General features: G+C 36.6%; 1 protein-coding gene across 1 annotated transcript in view; it reads right to left on the bottom strand.

The window, feature by feature from the left end:
• LOC127857791 (exostosin-1-like) overlaps window positions 1–18,313 on the bottom strand; it is a 112,333-nt gene that overhangs the window by 34,039 nt on the left and 59,981 nt on the right. Inside the window, exon 3 of the mRNA XM_052394457.1 lies at window positions 11,865–11,991. Coding sequence (XP_052250417.1) covers window positions 11,865–11,991 — 127 coding nt within the window. The remainder of the gene's footprint in view (window positions 1–11,864; window positions 11,992–18,313) is intronic.

The raw sequence follows: 18,313 nt of genomic DNA, 5'->3' as shown, positions 1-18,313 counted from the left end.
CTATTTCAGCAAATTAATCTTTACCACATTTAGTAATACTGTTTTATGATGTTTTGTATTATTTCAGTAATCTATGCCTCCTCTAATAGCCTTGGTACTTGTAATACATGAAGATCCTTTAAGATCAAATATTAAGTTATAGAAACAGGCAATCAAGACATTACAGCATAATTTATTTTTCCTTTCTATAGGTTTTAAACCCTGAAAGACATAAGGAAAACATCTTAATCAGAATTGCCAGCAAGTATGACGATACCTTAATCATTTTATGAATACTGGAATCTACTAACAAAATCAATTTAGAACCCATTTCTTGCCCTGATGATCTATACAATTATCCCTCACCCTAAAATAATTAAGTGTTTGTTCCGCTAATCTCTACCAACCATTTTCTCCTATGTTTACAAGCTAAATAAATCAAACAAGAGCTTTTCTAATTAAACATCCAACAACTATCAGAACCATCTAAATGTACTTAAAACACTCTTCTCTAATGCCTGCACGTATTAAGAGGATCCTGTCTGATAATTTCAAGTTTTGCTTCAATTCACCCCCTTGGGTTAAACAAAGGTGTACTTTAATGAACATGGAGACTTACATCTCAGAGGTACACATCTCTTAATACCATTTTAATTGTCAACACATGCATATCAAGAGTGCAGGGCATCTGTTGAGCTGAACCCATGAGCATGCTCCAGATCTAAACTGGACAGTGCTACCTAAAATTCTAGCAGAAAAATTGTCTTAATCACAATCTATGGTGAAACTGATCTGTTAAGACTGATTGAAGCTGGAAATGCTCTTGCCACCCATAAGTCTGACAAAGTTCCTGATTAACATAAATACATGTTAATATACTATTTTAGTGCAGTACAACATTCAGACATCAAAACATTATAAGCAAATAACATTATGTACACCCTCACACACCACTCCTCCTAACATAAGTTGGCATCCATTTGTCAAACATGTCACTTTCACACCACAGGGGTCGCAGGCACACATTAATGTAGCCCTTCCCTGTTTGTGACATCAATCTTCATAACATAAGACACATATTTGAATGTCTCTTCCCCTCCCTGTTGTTTCTCAGTAAAGTATTATGACGTGATTTCCTTTCTGCAGTCATGACACATCCCACTTATGAAAGGCTGGCACTCTTTAGGAATGCATATTTTTATAATGTAACTACTGTGAAACCATAAATATTAATTGTCAGGCATTAATTTTCGTGTATTACGTCAGTCGACCGATTGACGAATCTAAGATCCTAACGAACAATTATGTCCCATATTTCAACAAAATTAAGACTGAATTACTGAAGGCATAAGGCATTAAAATCCAACGTAATCCACGCATACATACTCCGACTGTTTCGTAATCAAGATAATCCTGTTTTGACACAAACGGGTGTAGATTACACAGTGTACTTAACTGACACGTGACATTGCTGTAACACGCAAGTGCAGTACAGCTGTATTATCAACGTTGACTTCTTTTAGATAGAAAAGTAATGATTAGCGCTAATTGTAAACAACTTTATTACCCATTGTAGGCATTGTGTGTTTCAGTGTTGTTGCAGATTATACAGCCTCCATGCAGCGGATCCGGATCAAAGACAATACACAAAATTTAAAGATGATGATGTGAGATTAACACCTGACTGATATACATTCTCTGCATTGATTACAAATTAATACAGAACATATTGATTTGAGTTTGGTTGTTAGCAGTTTTAAACTACAATACAGGTGTGCAAATAGCTTGTGTTTCGTTTATGGGCTATCGATCTTTTTTAATCATGCACAACTTTGACAAATTTTACGATACATGTTTAAAATCATTGTTATTTGTAGCAATTGAAAACGTTACAGGTAAAGACAAATTAGCATTTATGATGATTAGTTCGATCCAAACATAATAAGGGTAATTGTTTTTCAGAAATTCACTTTCATTTTCTCGCGATTTTCAGGAAATCCCCAGGAAGCACATTTTTCGAATGACTGAGTATGATGCAATAAAACATTGCTTTGTATCCTATTGCATTCAATCTAATTTAAACTCACTCTCCCTTGGTTGTTACAATTAAATCTGAACTGTGCCCTATGAAACTGCTGTCCCATAATGCAGTGTTAATTTTACACTTCTGAAAAATGGCGTATGTTTGTATTTATGAAATGTTTAAACACATTTATCGAGACATGGACCCCGTCATCCGTGTTATATTCGAGTTATTGTATTAAGTTAAATTTACTATATTCATTGACATTATTAAAAGTGACATGTCAGACAAATTACTATACTTAAAGTGATCAAATATTTGCGATGCAAAACTCTTGAAACTTTACTGAAAACTGACCAAATAGTTTGCTAACACTTATTCTCTAATTTGCGCCAATAAAGGTAAGGTTGTTAACAGTTTGGCCATTATAGTGAATTAATAAGACAAATTGGCAATAGGCTGTACTGTTTCAAACACTTGTTAACGGTTATTCGGTTCCACTAATCCGCTAATCATAATAATGATACACTAATGGGGGCCCATTACTGATCAAAAAACGACTAGTATATTGGCATGTGACAAACCAGCACCACCTACTGCAAGTGACTCTCAAGTGTCCTCCCTCTTTGCCCACAACGATTTATCGCAACCCGATATATTTCGGACATGTTTGACAAACAAATCGGCTATTGACTGAAGCATTTTTATTTTTTTCAAAGTCAGGAATTGGCGAATTTAAGTGCTTAGGAAAACGTCTTTTTTTTTAAATTGACGAAATTTGGTGCTGGCGAAAATAAATGGTTACACAGTATTTCTTTATAAATGGCATTTTCCTGGCATTCGTAAGTGCCGTACGACATGCTATTATTCAATCATTTCTTTGCTAGAGCTGCTACTTATGTCCTTCAAACATCTGATAGCTTCAATGATTCCTGCTAATTTGATGCTCCTGCTCCCTGTGGTACTGCTACTACTGCTGCTTATGATGCTGACGATGCTGCTGATGCCACACAGTACTGCTATTATTACAGCTACACATTTCTCTATGAGTTTTACCACTGGTATTAAACCAGCAAATACTTATGCTACCCCTCCCCCTGCTACCACTACTGCTGCTTATGATGCTGACGATGCTGCTGATGCCACACAGCACTGCTATTATCACACCTACAAATTTCTCTATGAGCTTTACCACTGGTATTAAATCAGCAACTACTCCTCCTACCGCTACCATTTCTGAGACTGCAGTCTACTGCAATAACTTGCACTCATGTGCTGCTTATCCCTTTACTGCTCAGAATCACACTTCGACCAGTTTGTAGTCAATGTGAAAATCAACTTAAGTTAATTGCTGTTGTTAACAAATTCAATTTTTTAAAGGCTTCATTTCCAACTCTAAGAAACTGATGAGCAGCAAACAGTATACAAACAGAACAGCCCGCAAGTTACTCACAGGCTGTTCTGGTTTAATACTGGTTGCATCAATGTTCATTTTGCCTCTGAGTGAGAAAGGGTATAATAAATAATTGTATTCCTTATAAATAGTTCTATTACGACTGTACAATGTGTGAAATTGATAATCATGAAACAAATGCTGCTTCTTTAAATGATGAGGTTATCTTGACACAAACAAGAATGTCAATACAGACACTGATGACTAACCACAGACAATCCTGTGTATATTAAGTGTTGACAGCAGATGCAGTATTCATTAACAAAAGCAAAAACAACATAATTTCGTGTCAAGAATCCCTGTTATTTCCTGGTAACCATTATGACAAAGTGATGAAAAATGGCTGACATTTTACTGATAACATCCCCCTCCAATACCACTGCTGCCACCGAACAGCTTGCTGTATAGTTTTTAATCAGCATTTTTGACATACATTTTCTGGAATAAGGCCAGACACAACACATTGTACACTGTCTCATCACTGAAGAAACACATAGAAGATGTCTGAACAGATTCTTGATTCCTGGCAACAATTATGACAAAGTGATAACAAATGTCTGACAGCCTACTGAAAATATCACACTTGAAGGAGGGGCTTAGCCTACTGAAAACATCACACTCAAAAGGAGCCATAGCCTACTGAAAACATCACACTCAAAGGGGGCCATAGCCTACTAAAACATCACATTAAAAAGGGGCCATAGCCTACTGAAAATATCACACTTGAAAGAGGGGCTTAGCCTACTGAAAACATCACACTCAAAGGGAGCCATAGCCTACTGAAAACATCACACTCAGAGGGGGCCAAAGCCTACTGAAACATCACACTAAAAGGGGGCCATAGCCTACTGAAAACATCACACTCAAAGGGGGCCATAGCCTACTGAAAACATCACACTCGAAGGGGCCCATAGCCTACTAAAAACCATCACACTTGAAGGGGGCCATAGTCTACTGAAACATCACACTCAAAAGGGGCCATAGCCTACTGAAAACATCACACTCAAAGGGGGCCATAGCCTTCTGAAAACATCACACTTGAAGGGGGCCATAGCCTACTGAAAATATCACACTCAAAGGGGACCATAGCCCACTGAAAGCATCACACTCAAAGGGGGTCATAGCCTACTGAAAACATCACACTCGAAGGGGGCCAAAGCCTACTGAAAACATCACACTCAAAAAGGGGCCATAGGCTACTGAAAACATCACACTCGAAGGGGGCCATAACCTACTGAAAACATCACACTTAAAGGGGGCCATAGCCAACTGAAAACATCACACTCAAAAGGGGCCATAGCCTACTGAAAACATCACACTCAAAGGGGGCCATAGGCTACTGAAAACATCACACACGAAGGGGACCATTGCCTACTGAAAACATCACACTTGAAGGGGGCCATAGCCTGCTGAAAACATCACACTCAAAGGGGGCCATAGCCTACTGAAAACATCACTATCGAAGGGGGCCATAGCCTACTGAAAACATCACACTTGAAGGGGGCTATAGCCTACTGAAAACATCACACTCGAAGGGGGCCATAGCCTACTGAAAACATCACACTTAAAGGGGGCCATAACCTACTGAAAACATCACACTCAAAGGGGGCCAAAGCCAGTACTGAAAACATCACACTTGAATGGGCCATATGCTACTGAAAACATCACACTCGAAGGGGTCATAGCCTACTGAAAACATCAAATTTGAAGGGGGCCATAGTACTGAAAACATCACACTCTAAGGGGGCCATAGCCTATTGAAAACATCACACTCGAAGGGGGCCATAGTACTGAAAACATCACACTTGAAGAGGGCCGTAGCCCACTGAAAACATCATACAGCATTTACAGAATATAACGGAGAACACAGTATGTTACGAGATGTGAATACGTGACAATTGACAATTTTTTTTCATCTTCCACCTATACACCCCAATTTCCCATGACAGTTGCAGATTTATATCTCACCATGATGAAGTCATTTAACCTGCAGTGTTTATCCATATTTAAAAGCCATTTCAACCACTTTAACACAAAAGCAGCAGAATTAGGAAAGATATCTTGGTAGTAATCTGAGAATGTCCCATGCATACACTGCATGTCTAGCCTTGTCAAGTATGTTAATTGAATTAATGAAAAACCACATGGGTATGTGCATCTACAATTCAATGGTTTAAACATAACGTTATCAAACTTCATGTACTGGTTTTTTGTATATTATATTTTTGTGAATGCTGGCACTTGTGTTCAAAATTCTGTCATCAAGTTGAAACTGTCACAATGTTATACAAAGTTGAAGTTGAAACAATTTCTATTTTCCTCTTTCCAATAATTATGTTTTTGTTAGATGACAGACATTGTTTTCAGTACATCAAAAACAAAACAGAAGTGCAGTTTTCAGTAATTTCTCATAAATTCTTTTTGCAATAAAACTAAAACTGTTCATGATAGAAGCTAGAAAACTAGGTAATTTTTGCACAATTCAACACACACACACAATATTATGCCTGAACCATTAACAGTATTGTTCAAATGACGAAGTATTCAAGTATGGTGCAATAGTGCTTTTTTTTCAAAAACGGGGCTGGTATTCTGCCCCATTCCCATGGGATAAAGCTATATATTTTTCTCAAATTGGACCTACAAATTCCCAATTGAAGATTTTTTATATTTATTATTTTTTGGATCATATTGAGTTCATCTCCCATCCAGCTCTACAAGTTACACCTTAGTCAATATAATACTGAAAACACTTTTTATTCTCAAGTTTGAAGCATTTATTAGCAAAACAACAACAACTTTTCTTTCCCGATTTTGGTCAAAACACTGCCATTTTTCCCAATCAAGGGACCCAGCCCCATTCCTAAAATGGTGGGGAAAAACACACTGAGAAGTAAGTCTCAGATCATTCATACATACAAACCTAGTTTACAGAACTAATGCTTAAGTAGCAATTAACAGTGATGGATTGCATGTAGAGCAAAACATAGACATACAACTGTTTCATTAGAAAACTAAAACCATATTATGAATTACTTTAAACATTTTATTTTCATTAACCACATAATGATGTTTTACAAATGTTTACATTTGGACCATACATACATCATTCGCCAAATTGGTGCAAAAAGGTACCATGTGCCTTCTAATTTCAATGTTACATGGTACCTTTTTGCACCAAGGGGGAGAATTATTAGACCTATTGAATTTCTACAACATTATGGAGGGTCTTTCCATGGGGATATTATTTTCATGTTATGTTGGTGACAGACATACATGAGCAAAAATTATTCATTTACAAAATCAACAGTAAAGAAAACAAAAGACAATAGTTGCATATTATGTTGATTTCATTTTATAAACATGATGATAATATTATATTATGAATGAAACATTCTAGTCCACAGTTTTTGTTTTGTATAATCAAACCGTGGCCCATTCAGGTTATAATTAATCCATTAACAAACACAAAATAACTTTTTACCCACACTTTCATGCTTTTAATGTGTTTAACACTTAACACACTGTCTTTGTTTTAATGGTGTATTGATAACATTATAATAAATGAGGTACATTTTTAGTCCCTAATGTTTATTTTTGTATTAAAAATCAAACCCATGCCCCTGCATTAGAATTAATTTATTGTCAACATAAACTCACATACATGTAGCAAGGAGCAGATTTTGGGGATAAAAAAAACACAACTTAAGTTGCCAACATTGTCCACATAACTAAGTGATATATTATGCAAATACTAAAACCTCTCAAGATGGCACACCAAGCACATTTTAATTCAGGTGAAAATTAATAGTGGCATCTGGCCTCTATCATATGCCCATATCTAAATTGTAAATGTGATGATCTGTCTTAAAGTATCTAAATTGCAATATTTGATGAATGAAAATCTCATCTTTCATTTCGCAGATTGCAGGTAGATATTCAAGCCTTCCATCAGTCTTATTTCTTTGGTGACATAATTTTGTGTCAAATAATTTAGCCCATTCACAGAGGAATTGAACACAGTCAGCAAAAATAATAATGCAAACATATCTCATGTTACAAACCTAATAAAATATACAACAAGGTACAAAATTGTCACAAAACCAGGTTTTCAGTTGAAAAAAAAGTCTGATAAAAAGAGACAATTCAAAATGTGTATTGTTAACCCCCTTGCGAAAAATTGACCTTGATTTCAATTAGAAAACAAGGGCTGTTTGTAAAACATGCATGCCCCCCCCCCCATATGGGCTGTCAGTTGTAGTGGAATCCATTGTGTGAATATGTATTTTGTCACTGTGACCTTGACCTTTGACCCAGTGACCTGAAAATCAATAGAGGTCATCTGCCAGTCATGATCAATGTACCTATGAAGTTTCATGGTCCTAGGCCTAATTATTCTTTAGTTATCATCCGGAAACCATTTTACTGTTTCGAGTCACTGTGACCTTGACCTCTGACCTAGTGACCAGAAAATTGATACGGGTCATCTGCCAGTCATGATCAATGTACCTATGAAGTTTCATGATCCTAGGCGTAAGCATTCTTGAGTTATCATCCGGAAACCATTTTACTGTTTCGGGTCAATGTGACCTTGACCTTTGACCTAGTGACCTGAAAATCAATAGGGGTCATCTGCCAGTCATGATCATAGTTCCTATGAAGTTTCATGATCCTAGACGTAAGCATTCTTGAGTTATCATCCGGAAACCATTTAACTGTTTTGAGTCATTGTGACCTTGACCTTTGACCTAGTGACCTGAAAATCAAGTGGGGTCATCAGCCAGTCATGATCAATGTTCCTATGAAGTTTCATGATCCCAGGCCTAAGCGTTCTTGAGTTATCATCCGGAAACCATTTTACTATTTCAAGTCACTGTGACCTTTACCTTTGACCTAGTGACCTGAAAATCAATAGGGGTCATCTGCCAGTCACGATCAATCTACCTATGAAGTTTCATGATCCTAGGCCTAAGCATTCTTGAGTAATCATCCTTTCATAGTTACATAGTTGTTTCAAAATCAATCTATTTATAGTTGTGGCGACCTTGACCTTGGAGATATTGACGTAATTCTTTCGTGCGACACACCATCCAATAATGGTGAACAAATGTGCCAAATTATTTTAAAATGTAATAATGAATGACATAGTAATGGCCCAGACAAGCTCATTTATGGCCATTTTTGACCTTCAAACTAAAATTGTGACCTTGACCTTGGAGATATCAACGTGATTCTTTCGTGCGACATACCATCTAATGATGGTGAACAAACGTGCCAAATGATTTTAAAATCTCACAATGAATCACAAAGTACTGGCCTGGACAAGCTCATTTATGGCCATTTTTGACCTTCAAGCTCAAATTGTGACCTTGACCTTGGAGATATCGACATAATCCTTTCGCGCAACACACCGTCTAATGATGGTGAACAAATGTGACAAATGATTTTAAAATCTGACAATGAACGACAAAGTTATGGCCCGACAAGCTCATTTATGGCAATTTTTGACCTTCAAACTCAAATTGTGACCTTGACCTTGGAGATATCGACGTAATTCTTTCGCGTGAAACACCGTCTAATGATGGTGAACTAATATGCCAAATGATTTTAAAATCTGACAATGAACGACAGAGTTATGGCCCGGACAACCTTGTTCCACCCGCCCGCCAGCCAGCCCTCCCGCCAACATTCGCCAATCTAATATTCAGTTTTTTTCTTCGAAATAAATCCGGTTAAAAACACTTGTAGTATAATAAAATATATAACATATGGTTTCAATTAAATTTATAGTATATTATATTTCACATTATTTGGGCATTTGCCAATATCCCATAAACTTTAATAGTCTTATTGCCACTTAACGAAAACAAAAGAAAGAACAACAAGATTTACGCGGTCAAGACATATGCCCCCCCCCCCCTTACAGGGCTTTGAACTAGTGACCCCAATTTCAATAGGGGTCATCTACTGTCCATGGCAAATGCACATGTGAATCAGTCAATTTGTTGACAAGTTATTGATTGGAAACGATTTTCACACTTATTCGACAGTGACCTTGATCTTTGACCTAGTGACCCAAATTTAAAAGGGGTCTTCTACTTTCCAAGGCCAATGGGCATGGGAAGTATCAAGCCAATCGGTCAATTAGTTGACTAGTTATTGATCAGAAACGATTTTGACACTAATTAAGACAGTGACCTTGACCTTTGACCTAGTGACCCCAGTTTATGTAGAGGTCATCTACAGTCCAAAGCCAATGCACATGTGAAGTATCAAGCCAATTGGTCAATTCGTTGATGAGCTATTGAGCCAAAACTATTAGACACTTATTGTGTCAGTGACCTTGACCTTTGAGCTAGTGACCCCAATTTCAATAGATGTCATCTACTGTCCAAGGCCAATGCACATGCGAAGTATCAAGCCAATCAGTCAATGCGTTGACGAGTTATTGAACAGAAACGATTTTCACGCTATTGAGACAGTGACCTTGACCTTTGACCTAGTGAACCCAATATCTGTAGGGGCCTTCTACTGTCCAATGCCAATGCACATGTGAAGTACAAAGCCAATAGGTAAATTGGTTGACAAGTTTATGATCAGAAATGAGTTTCACACTTATTGTGACAGTGACTTTGACCTTTGACCTAGTGAACCCAATTTCAATAGGGGTCGTCTACTGTCCAAGGCCTATGCACATGTGAAGTATCAAGCAAATCTGTCAATTCGTTGATGAGTTATTGATCGGAAATGATTTTCAAACTTATTGTAACAGTGACCTTGAACTTTGACCTAGTGACCCCAATTTCAATAGACAGACCGACCGACATCCAGCAAAACATTATGCCCTCTTCTTTGAAGGGGGGCATAAAAATTAGTTAACGGCGGTATAGACAACGTATTTCCTAACAAAATGTGATAACTTTAGGCAAACATAGTGAGCCCTTCGTCAAAAATGTCATTCACGTAGAGTGCCATTCTTTCTGGACCTCTGAAATTGGTACATTTGTGTGCAACACCTCCACTCAACAGGATAAACCTTGGAGGCATGCTAGTCTGTAATTTCTGTTTAAATTCTGCACAAGCTTCATCATGCCCATACTTTAATCAATGACTGTTAAGTGTAAAACTCAGATTTTGATTCCTATGCCTTGCAAGAAATGTGTCAGTACCAACTGTTTTAAACTTGTAGCAAATTTGAATATTGTCCAATGAACGATGCAGTCAACATCTTCACAAGCTGTATAATATCAATATTTGAGCATTTACTTTTTATTATGGCCTTGACCATTATGAGCCAATGACAAAGGTTTTTACAGGACACATTATTTCCATAAAATGAACAAGTTTAGTTTTTGCAAAATAATCATGTAAGCTTCATTATGCCATATTAGTCATTCTAAGTGTGACCTTTACCTTTAAAGGAGCACATCTAGGCAACATACTATCATCGTGAACTACACAGTTCCATTTGTTATTTTCCAAAGACATGATAAATGAAGCAGAAAAAATCTGCTCAACATGTTTATCCCACAATTTGGCCTTTAACCTTTTAAATTTGACCTTGACCTATTAGCTAAAGGCAAATGTCCTTGTGCAACATGCCATCTCCACACACCACACATTGGTAGTAAGTTTTTTTTTAGATTACGTGATTTTGTTGCAGTCAAAATTAAGCCAAAATTAATATTTAACTTTAACGTGACCTTTGACTTAATCACACAGGCCTTAAATGAAAGATGCTGCCTCTACATGGAGAACATTTGCTGGTTGTTATTTTACAGTTTTATAATAAATGATGCAGTTGCAGTCAGTGCAAGCTTATTATTGTGACAGCTATAAATAGCAGTCATAGCTGTCACAATAATAAGCTTGCACTGACTGCAAACTGGAAAAACAATTAAATTGTGGCTTAGTCAATAAAGAGGGATCTATCTAGGTTTTGCCATGATTAGCTTGAACTTCTTGTTAGCTATTGTACACAGATTATTTCCATTCATCAAAAATAATTAACAATACATGGTGCTCCTTTGGCGATCAAAAACAAAATGCATGTACTCGTTAAATTTAATTAAAGACCTTTCTTACTACATTCAAGTTTTAAAGGCTTCATTTCGAACCCTTAGATACTGATGAGCAGCAAACAGCATAAAACCTGAGCAGACTGCGAGTTATGCACAGGCTGTTCTGGTTTTATGCTGGTTGCAAAAGCCATTTTCACTATGCGTCTGAGTGGGAAAGGGATAACAGTAGTTAAGCCTCTAATCATGTGACATCTAAGTGCTATGCTTGGATGATATTGCAGATTAACTCCAATGTGACTGACATTTATAAAAACCTTCTACGAAAGGTATTTAAAAATGATGTAAACACTTTGATACTCACATATAGATATTATGATCTTAATATTACCTGAAAAAGCAGTCGCTCATCTGCCCATATTGCTGCTTTATTCCAGTCAATCACTTCTGAGAATGGAAGCTCCCACTCGTTGCTTAGCAACACTGGAATGCAGCCTGCTTGTAATACTTCTAAAAATCTGAAATAAATTCAACAAGAGCTTTGTAATACAAAATAGTGCAAAACATTTCTGCCTGACAAAACAAGCATTTTCCAAATATGGCTCTCTACAAATCTAAATACACAGTTTCCTCAACCCAGCTCAAGTTTCATCAACACAGCTCCAGTAGAAATTAAGTTTGCATGATCCATATTAAAGCTTTGAATAATTTCCAAAACCATAGCAACCACTTATTAATTCAAATGAAAATCCTGAAATAGCATGCACATTCCCCATAAAGCCCTACATACCCAATATCATCAAACTTTTAGAGTTCTCACAGTATCCAGATTGGCAAGGATGGACCTACAGTCCAATCCAATTAACCCTTTACCACTTAGATACAAATGTTTAGGCATTTGTAGTCCCTTAAAAAGTTACATTTAATTAAAGACCTGTTTTACTCAATTCAAGTTTTAAAGGCTTCATTTCCAACCCTTAAATACTGATGAGCAGCAAACAGCAAAAACCCTGAACAGACTGCGAGTTTCTTGCAGGCTGTTCTGGTTTTATGCTGTTTGCACATAGCCAATTTTTACTTTGCTTCTGAGTGGGAAAGGGTTAAAGCAGAAGGGGATAATGTACCAGAATTGCAAAGTCTGCAAAACAATACTCATGTATGTCTAAATAACTGTAAATACTTGTAATTATCTTAAAAATTCCAACTGGATGGAAACCATTGATTGCCCAATGATAATAAAACTTCATGACCGTGCATTTCAATTAACAAACCTTGAAAACAGAAAAATGTTCTAAAATGTGATTTTGTTCAATAAAAAAAACACCTAATCGTGAAATCTCTATTCTATGCAAAATAATTTGCCAGCTATAATTGTACAAACTTTTTTTTTGACAATATTTCGTTTTACTCAGATACTGAAAATTTACTTAACAATCTAACAAACATTTTTCTTAACTCAGAAAGCTATTTTCAAACTGTAGACAGCATCATCTTTCAATAAAGAAATATATCTGACACAGTCTAGTCTTTCTACAGTGTATTAATTCTCCCCATTTCCTGTACATTAAAAAACTGAGGTCACTCTAGCATAAGAGAACTCGAATCTAATCTGGTAAGAAATATCATCATACACAAGAGGGCCATGGTGGCCCTTTATCGCTCCACTGTTTTTTTATGCGAAAAAAACGTGCAATGCGCATGGGTTGAAATGTACTCAAGCATGTGAATTTCTCTTTCTATCCCTCGTCCAACTGGGCGCTTAAAGTTGGAAGGGTGAGCATTTTTTATGTATGGAAAACGTTACTACAGTGTTCACTAAACAGACTAAAAAGTCCGGGAATTGTCGAACAGGTCCTTTGCTTATAACGTAGGTACATTTATCTCTCAAAAAGATATTGCTGTTCTTTCTATTTCACATATTATAACACTTCTCGAGTAGACTGTACTCCCAATTTGCAAACAGAAACACTGGTTTCCGTGACACAAATTCACTGTGCACATTTCTACACAAAATATGTGTTTCTTGCATCTAAAACGTATTCTTTTTTGTTGACAAGCACATTTCATTATTCCTACAGGCTTTTTCCGCTCCATTTTGGGAAAACGCCACACTGGAATTTTGGGAATTTCGCGTCGTGAAAACCCCCATTTTGGGAAAAAAATTAATCGCAAAATTGGCTCAATTGGGAAAAATTATCGCATGTCAATTATTTAAAACAGTGTTTCTTATATTTCAAAGAAGCCGTTAACTGGTAAATAACGACTATTTTGATAACTTATTATTAAAATTTTACAAAATATTATGAACATGTGTGATTAGTGCAGGTTTTTTAATCTGAATTTGGGAAAAAGGCTTGGCCTTTTTGAGGTGAAAAAAATCGCGGGAAGCGCCGGATTTTGAGGAAAAAAGGAAAATCTTAAATAATCATTAACATATTTTACAGTTCTTAAAACAAATTCAAGGCAACAGATAATTTAATTATGCAATACTTTCTATTTTCTACACCAGATCAGGTCAACTTATATATTAAAAGGGTAAAAAAAAAAAAAAAAAAAAAAAAAAATTTTTTTTTTTTTTTTTTTTTTTAATTGGGAATTTTTGTTTCAATTGGGAAAAAAACAACCAGATTTGCATTGGGAATGGGGCCGAATTTCGGACCCGTGGCATAGGGCGGAAAAAGCCTGTCCTATCAAACTATATGATGTCAGTCGTTAATTCGATTGATATTTGTCATTTCAATCATTTTAATTTTCGCTTTACAACGGCGCCATTTGCATACGAAATACCAAACACATTTTATGAGACTGATTTTAATTGGAAGATTGGGAAATGACAGCCAATTATATCGCCTGTTTTAAAAATGCTTAGGCAGAATCTACCAGTGTAAAATGCGAGAGATTTCGCGGGCCGCGGATATATTAAGCATATGTTCATTTTTGTGACCCCCGGGGCAGGGTCAAATTTGACCCCAGGGGCATAATTTGAACAAACTAAGTAGAGAACTATTAGATGTCACTACATACCGAATTTGGTAGCCCTAGGCCCTACGGTTATGGACAAGAAGATTTTTAAAGTTTGCACAAAATAGGCTTTATATAAGCATTTGTTCAATTTTGTGACCCCCGTGGCAGGATCAAATTTGACCCCAGGGGCATAATTTGAACAAATTTGGTAGAGGACTATTAGATGTCTCTACATACCCAATTTGATAACCCTAGGCCCAATGGTTATGGCCGAGAAGATTTTGAAAGTTTTCACAAAATAGGCCTTATATCAGCAAATTTTAAATTTTGTGACCCCGGGGCGGGGTCAAATTTGACCCCAGGGGCATAATTTGAACAAATTTGAAAGAGGTTCACCCAAGGAACATTCCTGAGAAATTTCATCAGCATTGGACCAGTACTTTAGGAGAAGAAGATGTTTAAAGAAAAAGTTAATGCACGGACGCACGCACGACGGACACAGGACCATGACATAAGCCCCGCTGGCCTTTGGCCAGTGGAGTTAACAAGATACATCTGGGACCAGTTAAGGAGACTATAATAGCCTTAGCAATATCATTGAGTCAATTCTGAAAAAAACTGGGTTATATTCATGTGCATTTTGTATCATACCATAATAACCTATGCAGTTTGCACAGGCTTATCAGTGTTGAAACTTTGTGCTTGAATGGTATATTTCATTTTAAGGAAGCTTCTTCCGAACAAAAATCCAGGAAAATATCGTCCCTGATTAGTCTGAGCAGAATGCATGTATCAAACAAACTGTGTAATGTTTGGGTAACCTATGGATGTATCAAACAAATTGTGTAATGTTTGGGTAACCTTTGGATGTATCAAAAACACTGTGTAATGTTTGAGTAACCTTTGGATGTATCAAACAATCTGTGTAATGTTTGGGTAACCTATGGATGTATCAAACAAACTGTGTAATGTTTGGGTAACCTATTGATGTATTAAACAAACTGTGTAATGTTTGGGTAACCTATGGATCTATCAAACAAACTGTGTAACGTTTGGGTAACCTATGGATGTATCAAACAAACTGTCTAATGTTTGGGTAACCTATGAATGTATCAAACAAACTGTGTAATGTTTAGCCTAGGTAACCTATGGATCTATCAAACAAACTGCGTAATGTTTGGGTAACTTTTGGATGTATCAAAAAAACTGTGTAATGTTTGAGTAACCTATGGATATATCAAACAAACTGTGTAATGTTTGGGTAACCTTTGGACTTATCAAACAAACTGTGTAACATTTGGGTAACCTATGGATGTATCAAACATTCTGTGTAATATTTGGGTAACCTATGGATGTACCAAACAAACTGTGTAATGTTTGGGTAAACTATGGATGTACCAAACAAATGTGTAATGTTTGGGTAACCTATGGATGTATCAAACAAACTGTGTAATGTTTGGGTAACCTATGGATGTAGCATACAAATTGTGCACTGTTTGGGTAATCATTGGATGTATCAAACAAACTGTCTAATGTTTGGGTAACCTATTGATGTATTAAACAAATTGAGCAATATTTGGGTAACCTATGGATCTATCAAATAAACTGTGTAATGTTTGGGTAACCTATGGATGTACCAAAACAAACTGTAATGCTGTCTGCATTATAATCATTAGACACTTCTTAAAGCAAGAGGGCCTAGCCATAGAAGGAAAAATACCCAGCCCCATGGAGGCCATGTTCTTCATCCAACCCGTATAATTTTCGAACTCTTCCAAGATATTATTGGGATGAATCTTCTGACCAAGTTTCATGAAGATTGGACAATAAATGTGGCCTCTAGAATGTTAACAAGATTTTACTATAGCCATATATAGCCATATAAGAAAAATGTCCCGCCCCTTGACAGCCATGTTTTTCAAGCAAAAGTTACCATTTTTGAACACATCCAAGATATCATTGGGACAAATCTTCTGAGCAAGTTTCATGAAGATCAGGGAAAAAAATGTGGCCTCTAGAGTGTTAACAAGGTTTTACTATAGCCATATAAGGAAAAATGCCCCGCCCCCTGGCAGCTATGTTTTTCAACCAACCGGCATCATTTTTTAACTCGTCCAAGATATTATAGGGATGAATCTCCTGACCAAGTTTCATGAAGATTGGACAGTAAATGTGGCCTCTAGAGTGTTAACAAGATTTTACAACAGCCATAATTATCAGGAAAAATGCCCCACCCTTTGGAAGCCATCAGTGATTTTTTTTGCTCAAATTTACAGCCGATTTTCGGCTGCTTCCCAATCGCAAAAATACACGTTTTTTCCCAAAAATCTGACCAAAATTTCCCAAAAAAAGCTCAACTTCCAAAAAAAAAAAAAAAAATTTTTTTTTTTTTTTTTTTTTTTTTTTAAAGAAGTCTCATATAACTTAATTATGATTTCTTAAATCTAGGTCTCAACTTTATTTTTTAAACATCTTACAAAATATATAACTTGAATGTAGTCATTTTTTGTCCATAAATCATTCCCAAACTTGCCACTTTTATTGATTAAAAAAAATCCCAATTTGACCAGACTCCTTTTCTAGAAAACTCCCTGAACATGCACTTAAAAACAATATCACTTCTGTTACTTATAATCCTATTTATAATGCTTAATTTTTCCCAATTTCATGGTTAATCGCGCTTTTTTTCCCAATTTCACGGTTTATCGCGCTAATTTTCCCAATTCAAATGGCACAGGCTGTAACAAATTAAAGCAAAAAAAATCACTGGCCATGTTTTTCAAGCAAACATAATTATTTTCGAACTCATCCAAGATATCATTGAGACCAATCTTCTGAGCAAATTTCATGAAGATTGGACAATAAATGTGGCCTCTTGAGTGTTAACAAGGTTTTACTATAGCCATATACATGCAGTATAGCCATATAAGGAAAAATGGCCCGCCCCTGGTGGCCATGTTTTTAAAGCAACCAAAACCATTTTTGAACTCATCCAAGATATCATTGGGACAAATCTTCTGAGCAAGTTTCATGAAGATTGGAAAATAAATGTGGCCTCTAGAGTGTTAACAAGGTTTTACTATAGCCATTGAAGGAAAAATGCCCCGCCCCCTGGAGGCCATGTTTTTCAACGAACCGGCATCATTTTCGAGCTCATCCAAGATATTATTGGGATGAATCTTCTGACCAAGTTTCATGAAGATCAGACAATAAATGTGGCCTCTAGAGTATTAACAAGATTTTACTATAGCCATTTATAGCCATATAAGGAAAAATGCCCCCCCCCTTGGCAGCCATGTTTTTCAAGCAAAGGTAACCATTTTCGAACTCATCTAAGATATCATTGAGACCAATCTTCTGACTAAATTTCATGAAGATTGGACTATAAATGTGGCCTCTAGAGAGTTAACAAAGCAAATATTGACGGCTCAAAACGCACGACTGACAAAAAGCGATCACAAAAGCTCACTATGAGCATGTTGTGCTCAGGTGAGCTAAAAAAAATATAAAACAAGAGGGAAATAGGTCCTAAGATGCTCACCTGATACCCAAACGAATTTAACTATTCTGAACAAGAGATGTGTTTGTCAGAAACACAATGCCCCCTACTGCACCACTTTGTAGCCGTATATTTGACCTTTGATCTTAGAGGATGACCTTGACGTTTCACCACTCAAAATTTGCAGCTCCATGAGATACACTTGCATGCCAAATATCAAGTTGCTATCTTCAGTATTGCAAAAGTGACCGCCAATGTTAAAGTTTTCGGACAGACGCACAGACTGACAGATGGACAGTTCAACTGTTATATGCCACCGTACCGAGCGCATAAAAAGTGAGAGCTGATTCACGACGATTGGCCCAACAATCTAGAGT

This window comes from Dreissena polymorpha, chromosome 14 (assembly GCF_020536995.1).
Source record: "Dreissena polymorpha isolate Duluth1 chromosome 14, UMN_Dpol_1.0, whole genome shotgun sequence".
In the NCBI taxonomy this organism is placed as follows: Eukaryota; Metazoa; Mollusca; class Bivalvia; order Myida; family Dreissenidae; genus Dreissena; species Dreissena polymorpha.
The sequence above is the reverse complement of the archived record's forward strand: the minus strand, read 5'-3'. Positions and strand labels throughout refer to the sequence as shown.